Raw genomic sequence first — 24,326 nt, 5'->3', positions numbered from 1 at the left:
ACCTTCCAGGGCAGGAACTCAGGGTGTCTGGCTCTCCGAGGCTTTGCTCTCCTCTCCTGGTTGGCATCCCCACCCTTTATGTGAATGGACAACAAACATCAACCCTTGATATCTGGAGGAGCCAATCTTGATGCGCTTGGATTGAACAGCTTCTGATTTGGTGCCCAGACTCTGGTCCTCCTGTGTATACCTTGCCAACCACACTATTTATTTCCCACTATTAAGTAATGGCAGTATGAAGCATTTCAAGAACACACTGAACCGCTGGAACAATGTGGTTTTCATGACCATGTATGTGTTTGTTGATGCACTGCAGGCTGAACCTGACTGGTGCTCGCTCTCCGCTCCCATGGTTCATTCAACAGGGTGCTGATTTCTTCCAGGCAGGAGCAGTATCTTCCAATGCATCACCATTCAGCGTGCAGTGCCCCAGTGCTGCCCGGAGCACCCAGAGGCTGTGGACCAAGAGATTATTTGGTTGCAGCAATGTCAGGTGGAAACTGCCAAAAACACGTGTCGAGAGTGTGACCTCTGGGTTTCTCCTACCTGCGGACAGGGGCTTCAGCCGTACTCAGGGTTGGCCTCACGTTCCCGCCCCGATCGGGATGATGGTGATTAGCAACCCCACCTGAGACAATCCTCTTAGATTCTAAACTTCATTTGTGCTGTTAATTGGCTGCACTCTGAGGGAAGATTAACGGGTGCTGTGTGGTTGTTTGGGGAGAAGTCACAGTTCCCTGGCAGCACCAGCTTTTTATTTCCTGTCAGGAGCTTATTCCCATTTCCAGGGCAACCAAATAGTTTTTATTAATATCTGGGAGAAAAGAAAAACCAGAGTTTCAGTCAGATAAGAATCTAAGGCAACTTTCTAAGACATCATGCTCTATGTTATCCATACGAATGTGCTACAAGATCATGTTGCTTTGGTATTTTTTTGTTTAATTTCCTCATTCGTGTTTTAGTTGTGTTCATGGTTTGTTTATTTATTAATTTTGGACTATCTCAGATTCAGCCCTGATGGCTGTTTAGCTCCTGTGCTAGCAAAAGTCCCAATGATCCCAAAAGCAGAGCTGCCTGAGCAGCTACCAGCAAGGTGGGCTCACTGTACCTAGTAAAAAGTAAGTGCTTAGTTATGTTAGGGATTATTTTTGTCTGCACATATGCTGCAAGGGGACATATTGAGCCACATTTCAATATGCTTATCTCTTCCACTTGCTCACTTCAATTCTGTCTGAGCAGTCTTGTAGTTAATATTTGTATGTTCATTTCTGTTCTGCTCTTGAGCCAGAGGAGACCAATATTAGCCTCTTCTGATGGAATTACTTGATACCTTTTTATTTTTAAATATTGCTGAGTGAACGACGTGATAGATACAAAAGTAAATAGTTATACATTTGTGTGATGGCTTTGGCTGGAGTAGAGTTAATTTACGTCATAGTAGCTGGTAGGGGCTATGTTTTGGATTTGTGTTGCGAACAGTGTCGATAGCACAGAGATGTTCTCACCACTGAGCAGTGCTCACACAGAGTCAAGGCCTTTTCTGCTCCTCAGCCCACCCCACCAGTGACTATGCTGGGGGTGCACAGGAAGCTGGGAGGGGACACATTCGGGAGAGCTGACCCCAACCGACCAAAGGGATGTTCCATACTGAGTGATGTCATTGCTACCATATAAAGCAGGGGGAATAAGAAGGAAGGGGGATATTCAGAGTAATGGTGTTTGCCTTTCCAAGTAACCGTTACGCATGATGGAGCCCTGCTTTCCTGGGAACAGCTGAACACCTGCTTACCCATGGGAAGTGGAGGATGAATTCCTTGTTTTGCTTTGCTTCTGTGTGCAGGTTTTGCTTTACCTGTTGATCTGTCTTTATCTCAACACACGAGTTTTCTCACTTTTACCCTTCCAGTCCTCACTCATGTCCCACCATGGGGAGTGAGTAAGCAGCTGTGTGTGGCTTAGTGCCAGCTGGCGTTAGACCACAACAATTTGCTTGTGTAAATTTGGGCAGATATTTTGATGCTGTAGAGACTAATAAATTGAGATAAGCCATGGCCAAAGTCTGAATAGATCCAACTGTCCTGTTGCTGTTCCATGACCATTCCACAGGGAGAGCTTTATCTCTGTTCCCTCAGGCTGTTTCTACATTGCAGTGTACAGTAGAGATACCAGATCTAACTTTCAGTAAGCTACCATGGGCAAACTAACTGCAGCAGCATGGAGTTCAGCATATCCTGTGTCTTGGCAAAACCAGATACCTCTCTAGATGAACACTTTGTAAGCAAACCTGCATATTCTAGGGAAGACTTTTACAACTCAGAAAGAAGGGGCATGACTATGAATTAATTTGGTCCTCGTATTTTTCTTATGGCTGTCTAGAATTGCTAGTGTCCTGCGTGTAGCTGCCTATAGCGATTGTGATGTGTTAATCCCTGCCCCCCCAGGTTCTGCTGTGAGCAAATCTGGTGATTCTCCAAGTCTCCAGCCAGCTGTCAGCCAGGCAAAGCCCATGGAAAGGGCTGTTGTCAGGGAGACTGAGGACAGCTCTTGCTGCATGCTTTGGGAGCATGTAACTGCAGAGCGACATGTTAAACCTACCTGGTAAAATGGGAGTAGATGATTAGGCCATCAGAGGAGGTGGAGAACTTGGTGAAGGGCAAAGTATGTGTTTTGTGCCCCCCAGCACGTGCACCAGTTCCCCTGCTATTAACTTCCAGTTAGGACCTTTCTTGAACTCTTAGTGTCTGAGTAAAGTTTTCTTATGCTGATAATGTATTTGTATTATGCAACATACTCAGAAAAAAACCAGATTATCTCTCTATGCCTGTCCTCTCAAGAAGCTGTTCTGTCTGTACATACGATATGCAGAATGTATGGAAGTCTTACCAGCGTTGGTTTGCATTTTTAAGACTGTACTACTTGATGTGTGACACTGTTGTGTTCTCGTAGTGGCATCTTTGGTGTAAGATGTAAAAACTATTTTAAATGATTCTTTTTCTTTTTATTGTTCGGCTTTTAGCAGTAGCACCAAGGACTGCATGTTCACTAGAATCAATCGGCCTTTCCAAGGACGGTCATAGCTGCACACAGGCATCGGTGTTGCGCCCGGAGCACAGTACCTGTGTTCTCATTTTAATAGGGGTCAGTTTTGAGCAAAAACTAAGTCTTCCTGAAAAGTCTTGTTTTCTGACCTTCCCTCTCTCCAACTCAAGCTCCATCCTCCCATGCTGTGTGCAAGCCCCGGCCCCCAAGGAGACCTGAGAGAAGGGTCCCTGAACCTGGAGCACCCTGTGGGCCAGAGTATCAGGCTTCCTTATCCCTCAGCTCACCCGTGTGCGTGCTCATTTTTCCTTGGCAGTGCTGGCTATACCAGGACAAAGCCAATGGATTCACATTTTAAGACTATATGTGCAGGTGACTAAAATTAATTAACTAAAATCTTGAGGAATTAAGCAATTAAAGAACCTGATCGGCACATCTGGGGTCAGAATCTTATTGGGGTGCTTAATATATAGTGAGAACTTGGGGTCAGTCCCTAAAAGACAGGACCATTCAGGGGCTCAGGTCTACGCTTCTTGTCAGATTTGGAGAAGGAAGAGAGGCTCAGATCCAGCCTTCTGGGCAGGACTGACGTACTCAATGGATCAAGTCTGAGAGAGATGCTTCTCCAGATCATGTCCTGGGCCAAAAGACAAGACAAGCTGCAGCTTAGGAGGTTTACTTCTTTTAGTTGTTTCCTTTTTAATGGAGAAAGCAGTTCAAGCTGCACCTGGCAAAACAACTGACTTCAAAAGCATGGTTTTCCTTGTATATAGACACTCACAAAACAGCATTGTGTGGTTAAAAAGGTGAGTTTGTGGTAGTTTCTTTTTCAGTGCCAAATATATAAGCAGTATTGTTTGAAGGGAAGTAAGAATTTTTTTACTGTATTGTTATAACCGTTGAACAAATATTGTTTTAAATGTTAGATTTTGAAGACTTTTGTATTGTAAACTGTTTTGTGACATGGTGCTTTTTCATACTGGAATTACTGATTGCACCTAAATATGAATTATTGTTTTCTTATATAAATATGTAACCTTGAACAATCTTGATGAAAACCAATGTATGTTGGATACCAATGGTTCAAACCAATTCTCCTACTGAAATCCCCTAAATGTTCTTTCCTACTAATAAACATTCTGCTGCAGCTAGCTGTGATGTGCCATGCCCTGTTACTCTCTTCACACCAGCGCCTTAAAAGCTCCGGTAGCTCCATGGACTGGTGAGCAAACCTCAGGGAAGCCTTTGCTGCTGTCAGGGAACAGGATGTGGGATGGGATCATGGATTGTAGCTGTGGTTCATGGGTGTTCCCGTGGTTCATGTGGATCATGGGTGGTAGCTGTGGTTGGTCGCTCTGAAACGTGGCTCATGGAGTGGCAGCAGAGCCTGTCACAGCAGGGATTCCTGCCAGGCTCAGCCAGGCTCTCCAGGGGGCTGGCTCATGCTCCTGTGCTTGCTCTCTAAGCTCCTCAAACTTTTACCTACTTTTACCTAGGTTAAATGTGGAGCTGGGATTAGCACCAGGGTGCTAAAAGTAGTTGATATCCTGCTGGACGGTAACTGAAACCAGTGCTATTTCCTCTTGAGATTAAACCCCCACCCAGACTATTTGTGGAACTGCACATTAATCCAGGCTTGAAACAGGCTGGAGGAGCATGAGTCACATTGTGCAGGCGCCCTGTGTGCTCAGTGGACCTTCAGACCAGCTTTATTGTATGAGCTTCCAGTGTGCCAGACTTCCCGAGACATACGTTCTCCTCACTCTCCCATTATGGCCATAATACAATTTAGCATTAAAGCCAAATTGTATTATGGCAAAATTACAGTAAAAAAGGCAAAGTGGAAGGAGGTGTTCAGTTGCATGGGGATTCTAAAATCCTCCATGTACCACCTTTGCTGGCCTGTGCATTCCACTGTGCAAAGCCAAAGGCTTCTGTCCCGTGGCAGGGATGTGGACAGGCTCCCAGCACAGAGCCTGGCTTCAGGGGGTGGCCATCCCCTGGCACTGGTGCACATGTTGCACCCCAGCAGCCTGGGACTGACCCCTGGGGTACACTTCTAGTCACTGGCCTCCAGCTAGACTTCATGCTGATGATCACCACCCTCTGGGCCCAGGAGTTCAGCCTTCAATCCCCCTCATTGTCTGCTCATCCAGCCCATTCACCAACAGCTTCTCTGTGAGGATCTTACAGGAGACAGCATCGACGGCCTTCCTGATCTCCAGGTAGGCAATATGCACTGCTCTCCCCCATCCACCAGGCCAGTCATTGAAGCCACTTTTGGTGATTATTTTTTTTCAGTCTCTGTTCTTGTTCCCTCAGTTGAATAAATTTATATTTTCTTCTTTTTGAAGTTTTCTGGGCTCAGAAGTAGGAACCCAATCCCAGTACGGAGCAATGCACACCTCAGCACGCAACTGTTCTCTCATACATAGGAATATTTATTTTTTTCCTTCTTAAAAATGTACAAAAAAATAAAATAAAATAACTGTATTTACAGTTTATCAAACCCCTCTCCCACTTGCAATGCTATTAAGTTACATGAGCTATTTTCTTGATATAAAAGCACACTATTTATACACAGTTTCCTTGCTTGCCAGAAAGAAGGCTTGTCACAAACTTTGGCACAAACATTCTTGTTTGTATCTTGTCTCAATTCATAGGAAATGGAAGAGCATATAAACATTTCATAAGCTTTACATTTTAAAAGTCATAAGATACTCCTGTCCTGTTCATATCAATCAATATACAGCATCTCTGACAGCTGGAGAGTTTAGTTTTTGCTAACTGTTTGAATTAAATTACAACATTTAAACAATTCGTAGACTAAAAGAGGAAAATATACAAGAAAGACACTTGAGCTCCGAATTCCATTGACCAAAAACTTCATGAGAGAGAACACACAGGAAAGAAAAAAAGAGCTCTTCTTGGTAGTTTACATTCAGTGGTAAAAATCCTCCAAAATATCTTAATGGAGGCATCACTGCATCAACAAAGCTTCACTGCAAGGATGCATTTGATTATGGGGATATCAGCAACTGACTATGTAGAAAGAAACTAAAATTTGAGGTTTGGAGTTTCATAATAAAACATCAAATGGATGGACATGGTGCCAAATCTGTAGCAGGGATGAAAATTAGACCTTCGAAGACTATTTTCCTTTTGCACGTCTCTATCAGTCTCTCGATACACATCTACAGACACTGCACTGCTCTAATTCTTCACAGGGAAAACAAGCTGAGGAGAAAGCCACCCTTCAGGCTGCACTGGTTCACATTCAAGACTACTGTCTTGAAGAAGGAAAGGAAATGGGAGTTTTGTTCCTTTAAATAAATAACCACAGTAGTGCCACAAAGAGACAAAGGAAGCAAGGCAGATATTCGTGCCCCCTGCTGAAGAGCAGCCAAATCCTACTTCCATTTAACTCATAATATTTGGAAGATCCAGCATTAATCAATATTTTTCATTAAACAAAAGCAACATGTGTATTTTAAACAATATACATGCCAGCACTTTGTACTCCTCAAGACCTTTGAATCAAGCAGGGCATGAGGCAAGCCACTGCTTCAGAAGTTTGCATTACTCTTCCTAGCCCTTCCCTATCACTCTGATAGCCTGGTTTTGACCAGCAAGGTGAACCTTCAGAGCTTGTAGCTAGCCAGGATCAGCATCCAGGGTTCAAGTGCTCCTGCAGCAGCTGATGCTGCAACTACAACTGAAGGAGCGCAAGGGGATGTGCTGTTTGTAATGTCTTAGGTGCTCATGATGCATCTGCATCTTGAGCAGAGAAATGAAGCTCTCAGACCCCAGCAGATAAAGTTAAGGGAGACCATCTTTAACTAGCTCTAGTTGTTATTTTAACAATAAACTTACTATAAGGGTAAATCTTACTCATCTTCCTCAACTCTGCTACCTTCATTGAGACTGTAAGAAGGAACTAAAGGCAGAAGTGTATATTCTTTTGTACCAGGAATTCACACACTTTAAGATGTATTTAGAAAAGCTTCCAGTTAATCTTGGAAGCAACCTTCCTTCCCTGGACAGCACCTGATCAAAAGCTCCTGAAATGGCAATGAAAAGAGCTCCTTCAGCCTCAGCATTGCTTACTGATCCTACACTGCTCCTTGGCACAGGACACTGAAGCATTCAACAGACCCCAGCACATCTCCACCCATGTGTAAGACAAGAATGTCCCATTTACCTGAGTGCTAGTGCTGCCAGGACATCCCTGTCCTTCTCTGTGAAACCTAAATTCTCACTGTTAATGCAGCACATCCCAACCCAGGCCAGGCCCAGATGCCACAAACATCCCCTATAAGCAAGAGAGCTTGGATGGCAGGGTTGAGTGCCGAACCAGGGCTCAACTCCTGCATACATTTACTCCTACGCTTCACCTGCAGCTTCTGCCCAGACATGATGACCGACAGCGAGAGCCCAGCTGCTATCTTTAGGATCCCAAACACCATCAAAAAAACGGAGAAATACAAGAACTAACACCAATGCTCACCAGTCCTGTGTGCTGGTCCCAGTTCCTAATGCCACCTGCCAAAACTGTCCTCTGTTTTTCTTTAGGAAAAAAGTATCTGGGCTTAGTCAGCATAGATATTTTATCTCAGCCTGAGCCAAGCAGAAACAAACTGAACCACCATAAATCCTCGGTATTCATTCCCAGGATGTCTGCTCTTAAGCAGGGTAGCAAGAGCATCTTTGCTGGAGTACATATTTATAAAAAGATAAGGGAATTACTACAAAACTCTGCATCAAAAGGAGAAAGTACACAACAAAGGAAGAGGGAGGGAGACAGAACAACACATTCAGGCCTTGAACCCTTTTCCTATTATGATTTTAGCATGCACAATTTTCTCTCTTCACAGAATTCATGAGACAGTGGTGAAATTTGACAGGATAACCCTGTAGTTCAACTTCGGTTCAGATTCAGCCCTTGTGAGAGAGACCAATCTCCACACCTCAGTTGTGAGATATTCAGTCTCCACTGGTAAAATTGTTCCAGTTTTGTTAAAATATTTACATCATGCCCAGGTTTATACCTCACCAAACTGTCCTAAGAGTCAAAACAGAGAGTTCTAAGTCCTGTTTCTTACAGTCTAAAGGAATGCTTTAATGAGCAGGCTGCTGCAAAAAGCACCTTTCCCTCCACAGGCTTGAGAAAAGCCCACTTTGAGAGCCTCCATTTCATCAACAGAACAGGAGAAATCCCTTCTGTATCTCTAGGCACACCAGGCAGCAGACGCGTGGTGCCTCTTGGATTTGGTGACAGCTGGATGGGACACTCAGGGATCTGCAGCTGGGACTTGGGCACCTAAGGTGGGTACCATTGTGCCAGAGCACTTCAGACCCTGTAGCTGGGTGGGCAAAGGTGGAGCATATGGGTGCAGATGCAGTTATCAGCTTCTCAGTACACACTCCTCAACAGATTTCAGCGATCTAATCCTCTAGGAAAGATTCTGTTAACCCCTAAACCCAATACATACAAAAACATAGTGTGGCAGTAAACATGCCCACATACAGTAGGTAAAATATATTATTGCATATTATAAACATTATATACAAGGTTAAAATGGTTTCTTTACCATTTACTTACAAGTGACATTTGTAGCTGAATGCCTTACTTACAAGTCCTCATTGCTACGTGCTGAGAACTACCAGAGGTATTTGGCAAGACTATACACTAGAGAGAGATATGGACCAGTCTGAGTGAGTGAACTCTGTCAGCCACTTTCCCCATGTTTAGCACTGCACCAGTTTTTTAGCAACAATGGAGAGGACTACTGGTAAAGTGATTTACACCGGATTTCTGAAACTAGACCAGTATGGTTCCTTAACATGTTTTAGAATGAGCTTGTCCACACTAAAGTATGGATTAAAATGCTGCATTTCACATTTGCAGTGGGTCATCTGGTTACAAATCTGGGGGCTGGTAACTGCTCATATGTTAGAGAGTGGGGAACAATAAATAAGGGACCAGGTTAACATGAGTGGCCTCGTGCCTGACAAACCCAAGCCTATATGCAGTGGGTGCACATGTGCAGAATGGACAGTATTTTCAAAGCAGTCTTGTAACAGTTTCTCTGATCAATGTCTGTCAAGTTCCTGGGGAATCTTCTGCTTTCCAAGAAGGATGAAATGCTGTGGTTCCTTACAAAAAGGCTCTGCCTGAGGCTAAATTTCTGTCAGTGTGATCTTGAAGCCTTCAGCCATGCTCTCCATGTGTAGGATGAACGTGTCCTCGTTGGAGTAGTGCTCAATAATGTTGTCGTCCATGTTTACCAAGATACTGGTGACAAAGGCAAAAACCATTTTTACATACCAGGACACTGAAAGGGAAAGCCATGCACTCCACTGCACGTGCTCTCTTCACTACAGCGCAAAAACAGACTCCAGCACATGCCAGTACAGGGACAACAATGGGAATCATCATCAAGATCTGCCTCATAGTCTTTGGATTAGAAGCTGCTTCTTCCCAAAGTAGTTAAGGTAAGAGACATGCCAATGCTGGGATGTTAACACACTTAAGCTGCCTACAAGGTGAACTACACTCCAGATCCCTGGCAGACACAGTAGCTGGTGCTGCCCATGCCTGGTGTATCTCCCCCAGCCACACCTCCGTGCTGCTACTCAGCCACGCTGCGTGAGGTGCTGCACCTCCATGGTGTGCGTTGCTAACATAAGGAAGCAATGTAATTTGTGCTTGGCACACAGCTCACAGGCCTAGATCTCTGCTTGGATGTGAAAATATCAACAACTATTAGAAGTGTATATGAGTGTTTTCCTCACTTTTTACTGTAAAGTGTTTCTTCCAAGAAAATATCACTTGGAAACAGTGTTAGAAGCAAAACATGAGGAGTTTCACCTGTCTTCTCAGAAGCTAAAGAAATCCCCAGACACAATTCCCTAAGCTAGAGTTACAGCTGAAAATAAGTGATAGATTTAAAATTATATCACTACAGTATTGCAGTTATTTATAAGTGAAAAAGTTAAACTGAAGAGATTTAGATTTATGATGAGGAGTAGTAGCCTAGCTATTCTAAAATCACAGCTGTGATGCCCATGTCTAAATTTACCCAGCTGAAACCCCTGCAGCAAACATTGCCTTTCAGATTCAGACAGTAGCCTACTTCTTCCTAATACTGCAGAGAAACTTCACACTAGCACCTCTCCCATGCTAGTGCTTCACAGTTATTAAGCATATGGTCTACAAAACAGATTTTATCCAAATACATTTTCCAAACACAAACTCTGTTTCTTCACAGTAAGTCTGTGAACACTGGTCAGACACAGACTGGAGATCCATGTTTCCTCCTCTGCCATCCCTTTCTGCCTCCATAGACATTAAGATTCCAAGCATATGGGCAAGTCTCTTAGAAGTGTTTATGCTACCCAGCATCACGAGGCCCAGGCATAGCTACGATCTCCAAGTACTTCTAAAGGATCTTGCAATAGCCCCTAGTTAGTTCACTTACCCCTTTTTGCTCTTCTTATAAAGTTTTGCAATCTTTTCAACTGGCAGCCCATATTTCTCAGAGATCTGAAATCATAAAAATACACAAAACTATCAATAAAGACTAATGGCAAATATGAAATTATCACCTCTTGCTTCACATAAGGCATTAAAACACTATCTCTGCAGATTTTGATAGGATAGCTATTATAGAAAGTTACCATAGCTTCATTTAAGGATGATTCAGGGAGAATAATCCTAAATATCTTGATCAGAAAAAACCAATCATTTCCATCCAGAAACTTGAGGATTATAATTTTCATATGGTGTGAGTCATCAGAACTGCTTCAGCATCTCCTACTGCTCTGCTCAAGGAGTCAACACTCTTCCCAGCTTCAGATTTTACCAGGAAATCTCAATCTGACCAGCTGCCTTTCTGCTGTTTCTTATTCTGATTTTCTGAGCTCATGGAAGCAAAGGCTTCTTCCACCAAAAGGAAGAACTACTCAGCTGACAAATTACCAGCACCAACAAGCACTTCACAGGGGTGCTTTGGCATTGCCTTGCAGCATTGCGTTAGTAACTTTTTTGGACATCCATTCTGAGCCTGTGGTGGAGATGGTGTCCCCGAGCTCTCCATCTGATCCATGTTTCCTCTCCAAATCAAAACTCTTCTTTGAGGAAACAGGTCTCACAGCTCATACTTTCGAAAAGGATTGTCCCATAATGGAAAATAATTACAGAAAAATGACTTTTTGTCAGTGATAAATGTTCTGTGTTACTCCACTGCCAACCGAAGTATGTTTCCTGCTCTTCCCAGGTGAAATGAAGTTACAGCTAAATAGCTGACTGCTTATCTTCTGCATTAGAGAACCAAAATGCACAATTAAAAACCCATTTAAAGACTGCCAAACATCAGCCACTGTGAAATCCTTTCTTTGTGTTTGTGTTCAGGCTTCCATTGAGAAAAAGTGATAATTTAGAGAAGTAAATTAAAGCAATTATCATGAAGTAGAAAATGGAAAGAAAGCAATGGATCAACTCAGCACCAAGGACAGATTCAGACAGCCACAGGTTGAACCCAAGTACGGCTCCCATCCTGAGAGCCAGAATTCTTGTAAGAGAGAGAATTATTTAGCCTGTACCTGCCTACCTCACCTATATTTGTATAATTGTCATCTCACCTAAGATACAATTTTTTATTTAAAAAGTATAGCGTAACTCCAAGTTTTTTGAACAACCAATAGAACTTCTTTTACACTGCACCTTCCTCTGACCACAGTGTGCATCTGTAGCTAACAGAAAGGGGAGGATGTAAACAAGGAATAACTGATAAGGTTACCCATCCAGTCCTTAACTTTTGCACCTAGCAGAGAATAAAATACAAAATAAGTTGTGGATTGTATTTACTACTTCAGTTTTACTTGCACCAGCATATTTCGCTGCTGTTTTGGATACAGTGCTGATGGTAGTCCTGGTTCCATGTTGTTCCTTGTCTTGAGAGAGGCCTAATTCAGCATCAAGGCTGCGCAAGCTCACATGCTGTATGGTCACACTCTCCCTGCTGTGGGGAGTGGTCCACTTTGTACACTTAGGAGAAGAGGGGCTTCACGCCACTTGTCTTATCTCACAATACCAAGCATCCTATCAGACTACAGAACAATCTTTTTCACTCTGAGCTTCCTGGAACCTAGGCAAAAAGCTATGTAGCCTACAGAAAAGCTATGTAACCATATGCACAGGGTAGAAATGCATCCTACACAGAAGTTCCATTACATACCTTATCTAAAGCAAGTTCAAGTCTTTGCTCCAAACAGGGCACAATAAGAGTGATTTGAACCCAGGGTTTGTCATAACCCTGTGTGAGATGCCCTAACCTATTCCAGCTACTCTCCATCACAGATGGGACAGCATGCCCCACCTAGTCTTCATGAACTCCTGACCCAGCCTACACACATAAATCCAAGGGAGGGCCCACGTGCATGATCCCCAGTAGAAGGAATCACCTATCTCTAACCAGAAGTACCAGTAGGTAACCACACCTCACCCTTCATTCACACTCTACCCCTGTCTACCACTATTTTTTCAAGTCTCCCTTCCTTCAATGCCTCATCCTGTGTTGTCCATCTGCAGCTGCCTGACCCAAGACTGATGACTCCTCTAGGGTATCCAGGTGCCACACTGTGAGGGTAAATCTTGACTGTCTTACAAAAGCTCTCAGAGAAACTTTCATGTTCTCCTCTTTTTCTTTCTCACCCTCTAGCTTTGCTTACCAAGAACAGTGATTCCAGATCAGTGATCTGATGATGAACTTTAGTATCTGTATTTTTGTTGTACCCCTAAATTTAAGCTTTCATGTAAGGCAATAATAAAAATTTCAGCAATCACCAGATTGTTGAAAATATCCTTCATTACAGGCATCAGAGAAAAACTGCAACCTGAAACTGCAGAAAATGTCACAATTGTGCAAACATAAGGAAACAATATACCTTCCTCTCTGGGTTAATAACTCTGAAGTGATATTGTAGTGGTATTTTAGAGATTGGTACTTGAAGACACTATTAACTGACTCCATGCAAATAAACAAGCAAGGAGAAACATTTCTGCGCCAAGAAGGTTTAATAGCAGCTAATATACAACATTCTGCACATTCCAGTGTAAAACTTCCCTAGGATATTTGGGATACCTAACACACATTCCAAATGTTGTTCAAAGTGGTCTGGGACTCTGGGACACCACTTCCTACATAAGCTATGAGTGGTAGGTCTGAGAAAGCCTTGCCTGTCACACTGCCTATGACAGGTGTAGGATTTATATAACATGCAGGGATTAGTGAGCTTTGTGAAAGACTTCCAGCTGACTGAATAAGCACATTTCTCAGCAACCCCTAGGGATTCAACCAATTATACCAAACGGCAAGCTGTGGAAGCAAGGCTGGAAGTAGGGGTATGGGAGGGCCTCCCCCTCACAGGCTCAGAAAACGAGTCTCCAGTGCAAATGTGCTAAGTCCTGCTGCAGAATCTGAGAAAGCAGAGAGCTAGCATCTGCTAGGGCATCTCACTTAACACCCTCTTCTGAAACACGTTTGTTACCAACTCAGGGGGAACACCACTACTGCCAACTTCCATATAAAACAACAGGATTTCTCACCTGGCCCCAAGCAGGCTACAATAACATTTTAAAATGTATCTTTATTTGGAGGAATATTTTCCTTTATAATCTCCATTGTCATTCTTCAGTCTTCTGAGCAAAGAATTCTTTCCTTCTCTTAGTATGCCTGACACGGTGGGACAGTCTTCAGAGTGGCACAGAAGTAACGGTCAGGGTATCCCTTTGGCTGCAGTCCCCTGGCACGGCAAGTTTGTCTGCAGCACATATCTAATTGCAGAAGGCACCAGAAATGCTTTCTCTGCTGGAGTCAGGAAGACAGGGCCATATCTGGGCTGGTTGAGGCATGTAGGAAAACATCTTTGCCAACTTATTTCTAAGGAATGGTCCAGTCTGTTGCCCTACTTTGGTTGGAAAGATACATTCATAGACAGGTATCTATGAAACTCTGGTCTAAGCAAGCTCTGTTAAGCTCAGCTGTTCACTTGTACTTTTAGCAAGGCTTTGGGAGATGCTTGAATTTCCCAAATTTAGATTGCCTTCTGTAATTTGAATTCATCTATGAATCTGCACAATGTAAGACTGGGGGCCTAGTGAGATTCACAAAGTTAATCTGATTTTGGATGAAGCTGAAAGCAGGATTTAGAGCTGGTCAGTCATCACATGTGTGTGATGGTTTGTGATGGGCAATTGTTTCACTATTTTCTGTTGATCAAGACTGACCAGAGTAGGATGCAAACATCTAAAAAGCCAAACAATTGCACCACATTCTGAGATGTACTGTATCTCTGAAACCTGAGACCTGTAGATATCTGCCAGAAGAAAGAAATCTGAGAAGGAATCTAATTGTTCATTTGGAATGGGAGTATAGGAGAGAATAAAATAAACATAGTATCTGAGAAAACAGTATCATTAATCATAGAAAATTAGGAGAAAGCCACAGATCAGGAATAGTGATTAACAAAAAAAAAAAAAAAACCAAAAAAACCAAAACACACAAAAAAGTAAAATCCATAAACAAAGAAAGAGGGTATGATTCCAGATCCTTGGTGCTGTCTCTCATAGCTGGGGCTCTGTAATATTCAGAGCCTCAGTTTCTAAATTCTTATACTGAATTTAGAGTTAAGCATTTAGGATGTGCACAATTACAAAATCACATGCATGCTGAAATGAGTGTAGAGAGAATTTTGAGATTATGCAGTGTGACAGCTTTTTGGCATTGATTTATCCACGTTATCCTACCAAAGAGAATTCAAATTTTCTGAATGTGTTCCTTCCAGTGAACTGGGACATTTTACAACAGATCAGATTTCTCTGGTGCTGAAAACATGCCACTGAGTCAGCAGCTGTGCTGACAGAGGTATGCAGAAACCTTTCAACTGCTTCTGCACCAGCTTTGTTTTTAACACAGTGGCTGGAGAATAGGCATGGAGAGGCATAGACTAATGGAGATAAAATATTCATGTGAGCTTGAAGGCTTATAGAAGGATTATAACATGCTTTTAACTTCCATACAGAGACAAGATGGAATTATGTTACAGCTTATCATGAATCAGACTGCAGCCTCTTCAAGTGAATCCTGGCTGTTATTACATATGTGTGCTCTGCATAACAACTGAGCTGCAGTCACAGCTAATAGTGTTGGCGAAAGCACGGTTAAGACATCCTTAGAATGCAGCTGACTCTCCCCAGAGATACCCTGATCTGAATGGGTGCTTTAAACAACTTCACTAACCCACAAATCTTTTTTGCCTTCTGCTACTGGCCAAATACTGACCAAATAACTCAGTCTTTCATGCATTTGAAGTGCCCACATGCAACAAGACACTGTGACAGTTTATGAGTATGAGTACACAGACTTCTAGCACTCAGCTGAACTTTCTAGGAACAGTGGTAGGGAAAGTTCTAGGGACACTTTCATCCATTCTTGTCTTCTCTCCTACATGTAAGAAAGGCTGGAAATCAACTCGGGTCCCACACATCAATCACACATTAGTCCCCTCACTGAACTGAGACATATGGTTGCTTCTTAACTCTTCCCTCCCCAAATTTCACATATCTACTAGCCTTCAGCTCCTACAAGCAGGATTAAATGTGGAAATTATCACAATTCATAGGTAGCAAGCAAAAAATTCAAGTCAAAGAAGCAGCAAAGAGGCAGGCTGGTAGGTAGGTCACTATGAGTGAGGGCTACAGAAGGAAGTAGACTGAAGGTATGAATGACTAGTCTGCACTGGCTCAGCAGCTGCCTCTGATATGCTAATAACAGCAATTGCATAAATGTCATATAGAGTCACACAGAAACAGTGCATCCTTGGGCCTCTTCTTTAAAAGACGGCTGTGAACACACCAATGGACATTACAGAAGATTCAACAGGCAACTGAACAGAATTATCAGTTCAGAAAGAAACATTTCAGAAAATGGAGCCTGCACCTCTCTACCTCACTGACACTGGTTAATTACCTCCATTCCTCAAGGCACAGGTCTCCAATAAATCAGCTCTATGACACTATTTAATCCCAGCAACTTGCTTACAGCACTGAACTCAGAACATGCCAGCATTTCAGAGGCGTGCCTCAGAAAGCCTCTTCTTTTAAATGTATTTGAGAATAATTTCATCTTTAGATTACGTTTTATCTCAACAATACATTGAAAGCCACAAGATTTTCTTGCTAAGAAAGACAAACAATGTGAGGACATCAGATACTTACCGCTTCCATTAGCCCCTTTACTGTGGGTGATTTCAGCATCAAAGCATCAAACACCTCATCTGTCTCCTTCCTCACATACAAAAGCACTGAAACAAAAAAAGTCAAACTTGGAGCAGGTTCAGTCAATTGAACAGATGAAACAACCCACACTGAGTAGAAAAACAAATATTAATCCACGTCAGATAAAATGAAGTGCTGAAGACAGTCTGCACTTTAAAAAGATATGCTCTTATATCATTAGTGATCTAAATGGGGAAGACACATCATAGTAGCTTTGAAAGCACACAAAGAAGATGCAGCAAATTTAGTAAGGAAGCTATATCTTCCAGAATTTCAACCTCCATTAACTGAAATCAGAGAAACTAAAAAGCACTGGGAACCTGTCCTTGGGTCAGAGCAAATCACACAAGCTGGGTCTTCCTAAAACTGTGTCTCGTCTTGCACCTCTCCAAGCTTCATCCAAAAGGCTGGGAAAGGACATTCAGAAAAGCTAAGACTGGTTTACCTTCGGCTGAGCCTTTCAAAGCAAAATCAACAACAAGGAAAAGAAACAGTTCTCTGGCATTACCACACAGATTACTGCAAATGGGTCTGTCTAGTCTGAAAACAAACACTGGAAAGAACAAGTCCAAAGTCATTTGAGACTTTACAGGGGAGACATTCAAAAGCACAGCTGGCAGGCAGGCATTTGCATGTGTGCCCACTCTTGCTCAGGTACCCAAATGCCATTTGTACCCCTGAAGATGTCCTCTTCCTCCCTCAGATGTCCTGCTGTGTCTCAGTGGCTCACAGGCACAGTGCTCTGCCCTCTCCAGCTCTGTTCTCCTCCATCTGACTTGTACAGGTAGGAGGGGGAAACCTGCTGACATGGCAAAAGCAAAGCAGGCAGCTACAAAGCAAATAAACATAAACACTAGAGAAGTGGTTAGGCGTAATCTCGCATGACGGATAAAGTACCAAGATAACTAAGATGTTCCAGAACTTATTTTGTTCCCTAAATAAACTGCCTTTTTAAATAGCAGGGCTGCATGTGAGGTACAAATACGCATGCACTCTTAGGTATTTTAAGTCTGAGTGAGAAACTACATTGGTAATCATCTCTCATTTTTTGGTACACAGAAAAAGATGTCTTTTGAAACCTGCGGTCCAAAAGATATCTTCACCAGGTAACTCAATGGATGACTTGCAGATTAAACAACAGAGATGATAGCATTTTCATGCAAAAGCAGTTGTTTGGAACCTAACTCTCAGGTCAAGACTGTAGCAGGGTGGACTCAGGCCCATTTGCAGAGAAATGTACCTTCTCTGTATCTTCTTTGCCCCAGGTTTTGAAATGACTGAAAATAAAGATGTAAAACATGAGCAGATCTGTCCCCTGCCTTGGGTTACAAATCAGATGTGCAGGATAATGTTGAGTTTTTAAATCTCTAATTCAAACTGCTACCACAGGCATGCAGAGCCAACATCCTATTCGCCCATGTTTTAATAGTTCTCTGGGACCTGCCTGAGAGTGTTCTCTTAAAGGGCTTAGAAGCTGACATACTGTTGGGTCACAACCTAAACAATTGTCAGAATGTAAGAGAACAACAGAAAAAATCTGCATCAGTAGTTAGATTTTACTGGGTCTGATACATTCACTTGCATGAGCAAGCACTTGCTCAATGTGCTACTTTCACCAGTAATTATTTCCTTATGATTAGAGGGCTGTCCTGTAACTCCTGGCTTTTCAATCGCGTGGACCTCTGTAATTAATTAATAATTACAAACATATCTGAATGGAGCAAAAAATCACTCGATCTGAGGTTAAAGTTGGGGACATCATACAATCCATGTGCTGAGCTTTAAATCTCTTGTGCTTGGCTTGTCAGGCAATGTTATGTTCAATGAAGGATCCATTACAAGGATAACAGGAAACTTGAATCACTATTATACACACAGAGAGCCAGGATTAGTAAACATATGGGGGGTTGCTGGTTTTTAATTTCCCCCAACAGGTGTGAAAATTCCAGCTTTGATTCACTAAGGCACTCTTCCATAAATAACTTCTGGTGACAGTGATGCCTTAAGAAGCTCCTGTCTCATCCCTGCCCTTATGCTCTGTTACTCTGGCCCGTCTCAATGAATTTTCCTGGATGATGAACTCTCTCAAACAGCAGATGTGAGTGAAAAAACAACCCTTTTTTCTGAGTTGTTCTTCAGACAAATCAGGTCCTTGCTTCAGCTTACAATGCAGCCCCACAAGCCTTCATGCTAGCATAACTACGGAGAGAAGGCCAGCTGGCATGCAGCAGCAAGCACAGCCAGGATGGAAGGAAAGGGGCTGTAAAGGCTCTACTGGGCTCAGCAGCATTGCCACTGAATGCCAAGCCATGCGTGTGACAATGTGATACAACTCATACTTGATGCCCCCTGATCCTGCTGTCACCAGGTTGTAGATGTGCTCACTTTAATAATACAGTTTGCAATATATATGAACAAAAATATTACTTTCTTCAAGCTGAGAACTAGAGGACTGGAAATCTCCCTTATCTGTAATGCAGCTGCTGGATTTAGAATCAACGGGAAACTCCCTATGAAATCCAAAAGGGAAAGTGATTTGAAAACTCTTACTGGGAACTCAAAACAGGAACAGGCCACAAGTCTAGCCAAGTGACTAGCTGCGTTGCACACTTGCTGCAGATTAACATACTCTATATTTCTGCACTGAGCACTTGTATCCCCCTCAGAGGTCAAGGAGATGAAGGAATAATCCACGAAGATGCAGCTACCCGAGAATATGAACCCTGTTTTACCAATGGTTTGCAAACCCTTTCAGCCCCGTTCTCTTGCATGCTGCCCCTTAATACTTTTGATTCCACCAGAGAGTACTACAATTAGGTCCATCAGGCAGAGGCGAGGCCATACACTGTCACTTCAGTTCTTCAGCTGGGCCTGAACACCTCACTGGGTGATACTTACCAATAAAGAGCCACCTTGTGATTACATTGCTTTTAATGCATATTTTCACATATCAGACCTGCTGTCTCTCAAAGATTACACCAGTGCTCCATCTCTACCTGCTCTTCTAAGTTACTGATTCTGCTGGACCAAATAAATCTGGGAGAACAAAACTAGCTTCTAGTGTGGCTAAGCCTGGGAAAAACAGCAAAACATTTTAATTCCTGATGACTTCTGTGGCAAACACAGTTTTGTCAAATGGGCAGATTCAGCTGAGCTTTACTCCACCAGTACAATCCCAGATGCAGGATGGATTCTCTGTGGCAGGAAGTTCAAAGAGCAAAGGCCACACTGGAAGAGGCTTGGCCTCCAGCCAGCACAATCCAAATTGCAAGAAACACTGAACAGGAAGGGGATGTGAATAGAGCATCCTCCAGCTTCCCTGGTTCCGTGCCTCTCCTGGATTTAATTACTTAGCATAGTTTTGCCACTAGTTGAAAAACTTTTTTTTTTCTTTGAAATCTTCCCCTTGAAATGGTTGTAAATCCTGGATGATATTAAAACAACTTACCACAGCAAAGGGCAGAAATAATCAAAGCAAGCCAATACCTTCTTGCAGGCAACATTCCAGGCTTCCAGTTCTGACAGTTCTTTATGTAGCCCTAGTGGTTGTGCAATTCTGCTTGATGGAGCCCTGATAGTGTGAATTTGGTCAATGCCTTGAGTCAGCCAAATGCGAGTCTGCACTCAGAGCTGACCTCACATAATTCATTGAGGATTTATTTAAAACAAGGATATGTTCACATTTAGTCCAGGAAGATATCAGTCACCATCCTGTAATCCTGTATGCTTCCCCTGGTTCAAGAACATCACCCTAACCAACAGAGAAACTTTGCTAATGCTCATGGGAAACTGTTTCTAAAGCTCAGATGAGTCTTACAAATGGTGCAGCTAAGAATAATTGAGCTCACTTCTCTATCTTGTTGCTTTGTTGTCTCACAAACCGATGGGGGAACCTCAAACATTTGCAAGTTTGAGTTATACAAGCTGGTCAAAACCGTGGAGTTTCCAATAAACATACATGACAGAACTCATGAGACTGAAGGAATGTCAAATATTCTCCAGGCTGTCTAACTGTGGCAGTGTAGGAAGTTGTCACCTATAGCACTGCATTGGAAATGACCGTACACAAAGCAGATTTTGTGGACAAAATCATTATCTGCTCATCCTTACTTTCAGTGCAAAGTTTAACAGGAATATCTAAACCACTGCTTCAATGTTACTTACTCAACTTAAGCTTCATTAGCAGACTGGAAAACACGAATTGGTATAGCATATGAAACATGATTATATATTCACTCAGTGTAGTAAAAACAGTTAAGGGAAGCAAACTCTTAAACAATTCAATTAGGTCTGCTGGAAGATGTCTCTCCATGCCTTGTATTTCTAATTGGGTAGGAAATTTCTAAGGTTTTATTCAGGCTAATTCAAGTCTGCAGTCAGCAGGAGCTTGCCTGTGTTAGGTCTCTGTATTTGACCCAGTGCATCCTGCATATTTGCTTGTGATCCCATCCAGAATAGAAAAGATGAGCAAAAGTTAAAAATAGACAACCACAGATTTGCTACTGGAACATTTATGAACTACGTAGCTTGGCCAAGGATCAAGAAGCTTTCTAGTTTTTTTATATTTTATGTACACTTTTGTCTTGATCCCTTCTTGAGATAGCACAGTCCTTTCTAATTTGTTTTCTGCTTCTAAGTCATTACGAGGACTTGTTTAAATGTCTCCTTGTATACTGGCAGGTGTAATGATCTCTTCTCCCATCTACCCCACATTTGACTAACTGACTGGTCCAAGCCACACCTGCCCTTCCCAGCTTGAAATCATGAGTACCCCAGCATTATTTCTAACTGTTAAGAATTATTACCTCTTTTCAGGCCTTCTTCTTTCATTTGTTTCAAAGGGGATGGACCAAACTCCTCCTCCACAGGCCGGAACATCCTTTTGACCAGGACACTGCTACTAGAAAACACACAACAGGGACTATGTCAGTAAAACTGTGCTCCCAGCAGGGGAGGAGACCCACTCACAACAGCAGCAGTCGTGACTCACTTTGTACTCTGGCAAAAAACCCACTAGCTACTCAAGTAGCACCAGACCAGAGACTGCAAAGATTTAGCTTTCGATGCTTAACTGAACTCTCCAGCCCTCTCAAATTGCTCAGACTGATTGGCTGGGACAGGTGACAGAGAAATACATTCCAACATTACATACTATTTTGAAAACCCCAAAAGCCCTCAACTGTTTAAATTTGAGGGAAGGGGGCGGGGGAAGAAACAGCTAAGGAGCTGAACCCACATTTACACATTGATTCACTTCCTCCGTGGGGTCAAGGAGACAGCCTCAAGTAATACCAGCAATACTTCTAATATCGAAGACCATACATGCCAGCAAGTTCAAAAGGAATAACATGCTGGGCCAGATCCAGCCCGAAGCTGTGAAATGCTCTGTTGCGGAAGCTGAAGGCTGAGAGCAGTACAGCTGCCCCCTTCCTTTGGCGTAACTCTGGCAGAACTTGGTGCCTCCTTTTAGTCTTGGAGGAGAGAATTGAACCAGTGTGCTTAGTTCAAACCCTTTGTTTCTCTAATTCCACTGTGAGCCTTATGAAGAATATTAGCTTCATAAAAGAAAAAAAAGGGCCTCATGTTTTCAAGTCAACGTTAGCTGCAGGGGCCTGGCCAATCCCTGCCACAGGACACTTGCAGGCTTACGTGAGCTCAGCTGTTACTCCAAGCTCTCAGATTTGAGGGTGCTCACTCAGAATTCAAGCTTGCACACGTTACAGTTAAAACTAGCTGAACTTTAGCCATACATGTTAAAACCTTTATTTCACAAGTATTTCAGGGACTTCATGCAATTCCTCCAGTCCCTCCAAAGCCAAATATGGATGTTCCCATTTCCAACCATCTCCCTTCCCAGGATCTCCTCTTTCCACCTTTCTTTTCTGGAACACTTGGATATTCTCTCTGCAGTTCCTGTTTGTTGCATACATACACGCATGTGCACATGCGCACTACTAAACAGCTTTCAGGAATGCTTTCAGAAATTCAGTGCTTCATTTATATATGTAAGTACTCTATTATCAAATATATTGTCCTGTTCCTGTACTGAACCTTAGAGTTCTTTAAATATTTTACTTGGAAATGTAATAAAAAACAGATATAAAAAGCAGCCAGCTCACCTGAAGGAAAACAAAGTTACTATAAAATAAACCTCCCTCTACCAGTTCTCCATATTATTCGCCTACTGTTAGCACTTGGGGAACATGAGGGAAAGAGGAGAAAGGGGATCAGCTTTATCTGATTTCATGTTTTGTGTCTGCTTTCTATGAGTTTGAACTGCTAATTGCGAAGTTTGTGAAACAATAAATGTCTTACCCTTCTCTCTCATCATCTGTATTATAGTAAACCTAGAAGGGTGGGGAAATAAAAAAACAAATAGTTATTCCCAAAACTCAGACACCTGCTTATCAGAATAACTTCAAAAGGGAGAAAAGATAACAAGTGGTTTGCAATTTTTTATCTGTTAAAAATCCTTTTCCTTCTATAAAATACAAACATCTCTAGCTCTAATTGTGATCTGGAAAAAGTATGGCTTAAAAACACTGCTGTTGAATATCATCTAGTGGAAATATACTGAAGCATTTTGACAGACATTGCCCTCTCCCTGGTTTATATCATTTTTCCAGCTATTTTACAATCCTCTAAATTAGATCACAGCTCACCTGAATTACCCCTAATACAATTTTAGCCACAACACTCACAAGCTTTTTGTATGTATTTAATATTGTCTGAAAATCTAATTAAACTATAAAGACTAACATATTAAACTACAGGCCTAATGGAAATACAATTACCTATGGTACAGCTGAACTATACCAGAACTGTGCTGTGAGCAGAAGCTCAAGTCCAGACCGTTGTTTTGTGCAAATCGGTATAGCTCACAGTCATTGAGACCAAATTGACAACAGCAGCAAATGCAGCTAACAGCAGGGGAGGCATAAAATCACAATCTGTTGTCAAAAGGTTTACAGAACAATCAGCCTCACAACGTGCCTGCACTGAGGGTCTGCATCAACAATTGTACCAGCATTCCAGCTGCTGAGTTACTGTGCAAGCATGGGGCAAAGCAGGGCACCAGAGCCCTGTGTTCTGCTGGGGCAGAGCAAGGAATCTCAGGCAGGTTCCAGCACCTGTGCTGGCAACACTCAAAAGCACACAAGGCTCTTCACTTCTGAACCTGTACAATGAAGATAGCTCAGAGTTGTGTGTGTGCAAAGCTGAGGTCTGTAACTCCTTCTGTGATCAGCACCTGAAAGTGGCTACACTCTCATAATAAAACATTCATAAACAGTAAATTGTTATCCTAATAAATCATTCTTATGTTAAGTAATATACAATTAAATTGACAAGTTCAGGATTGCAAGAATGCAAAAACTTCAGCTTCTACAGCAGCAAGAGAGACGGGGTTGAACATTGCCCAAGAGCTAGCAAACAAGGGCATCTTCCAGTTAGTTTAGAAAATTATTTACAGGATTATATATACCAAGGAATGCTTCCACCTTCTCCTGTTTTGAAACAAATCCACTTTCTGGTTTGAAAGCCATGAGGACAGAAGGTACCAGCATTGAGATGTATGTGAGTGGGTGTCTTTCCAATTTTGGAGAGTCAGTCAGTGACAGCTGCAACTGCAGTGTCTGCACTCCCTGTGCTTCGCTCTACCACAAATCTCACTGCTTTAAAATAAGTGACAATTCCAACACTCAGTGTCATTTAAACTTCATTATTTTAATATTTGGTAGCAAGACATATTAAATTTCCTCACCTACTATTTGTCTTTATAAACACATGCATAAAGGTCTCATTCTACTCTCCAAGTTGTCAATAAATAACAGGTTCATATTCAAAAAATTGGCAGAGTTGACCCTTCAATTCAGGTTTGCAATTTCCCAGCAAGTAATAAAGTATGTCTTAAAAAGTCAAGTCAGCCAAGACTTCTTCACATTTACTG

At 42.4% G+C, this 24,326-nt stretch overlaps 1 protein-coding gene across 1 annotated transcript in view; it reads right to left on the bottom strand.

Moving 5' to 3' along the window:
* Positions 1-9,219: 9,219 nt before the first annotated feature.
* GRHL2 (grainyhead like transcription factor 2) overlaps positions 9,220-24,326 on the bottom strand; it is a gene marked incomplete at both ends in the record, with an annotated part of 64,903 nt that continues 49,796 nt past the window's right edge. The window contains 5 exons of the mRNA XM_080609726.1: positions 9,220-9,334; positions 10,521-10,585; positions 16,319-16,404; positions 21,184-21,278; positions 22,694-22,725. Of these exons, the coding sequence (XP_080465852.1) occupies positions 9,220-9,334; positions 10,521-10,585; positions 16,319-16,404; positions 21,184-21,278; positions 22,694-22,725 (393 nt within the window). The remainder of the gene's footprint in view (positions 9,335-10,520; positions 10,586-16,318; positions 16,405-21,183; positions 21,279-22,693; positions 22,726-24,326) is intronic.

Source organism: Psittacula echo (assembly GCF_963264785.1).
Source record: "Psittacula echo genome assembly, chromosome: 2".
In the NCBI taxonomy this organism is placed as follows: Eukaryota; Metazoa; Chordata; class Aves; order Psittaciformes; family Psittacidae; genus Psittacula; species Psittacula echo.
This window is presented reverse-complemented; position numbering and strand designations above follow the sequence as displayed.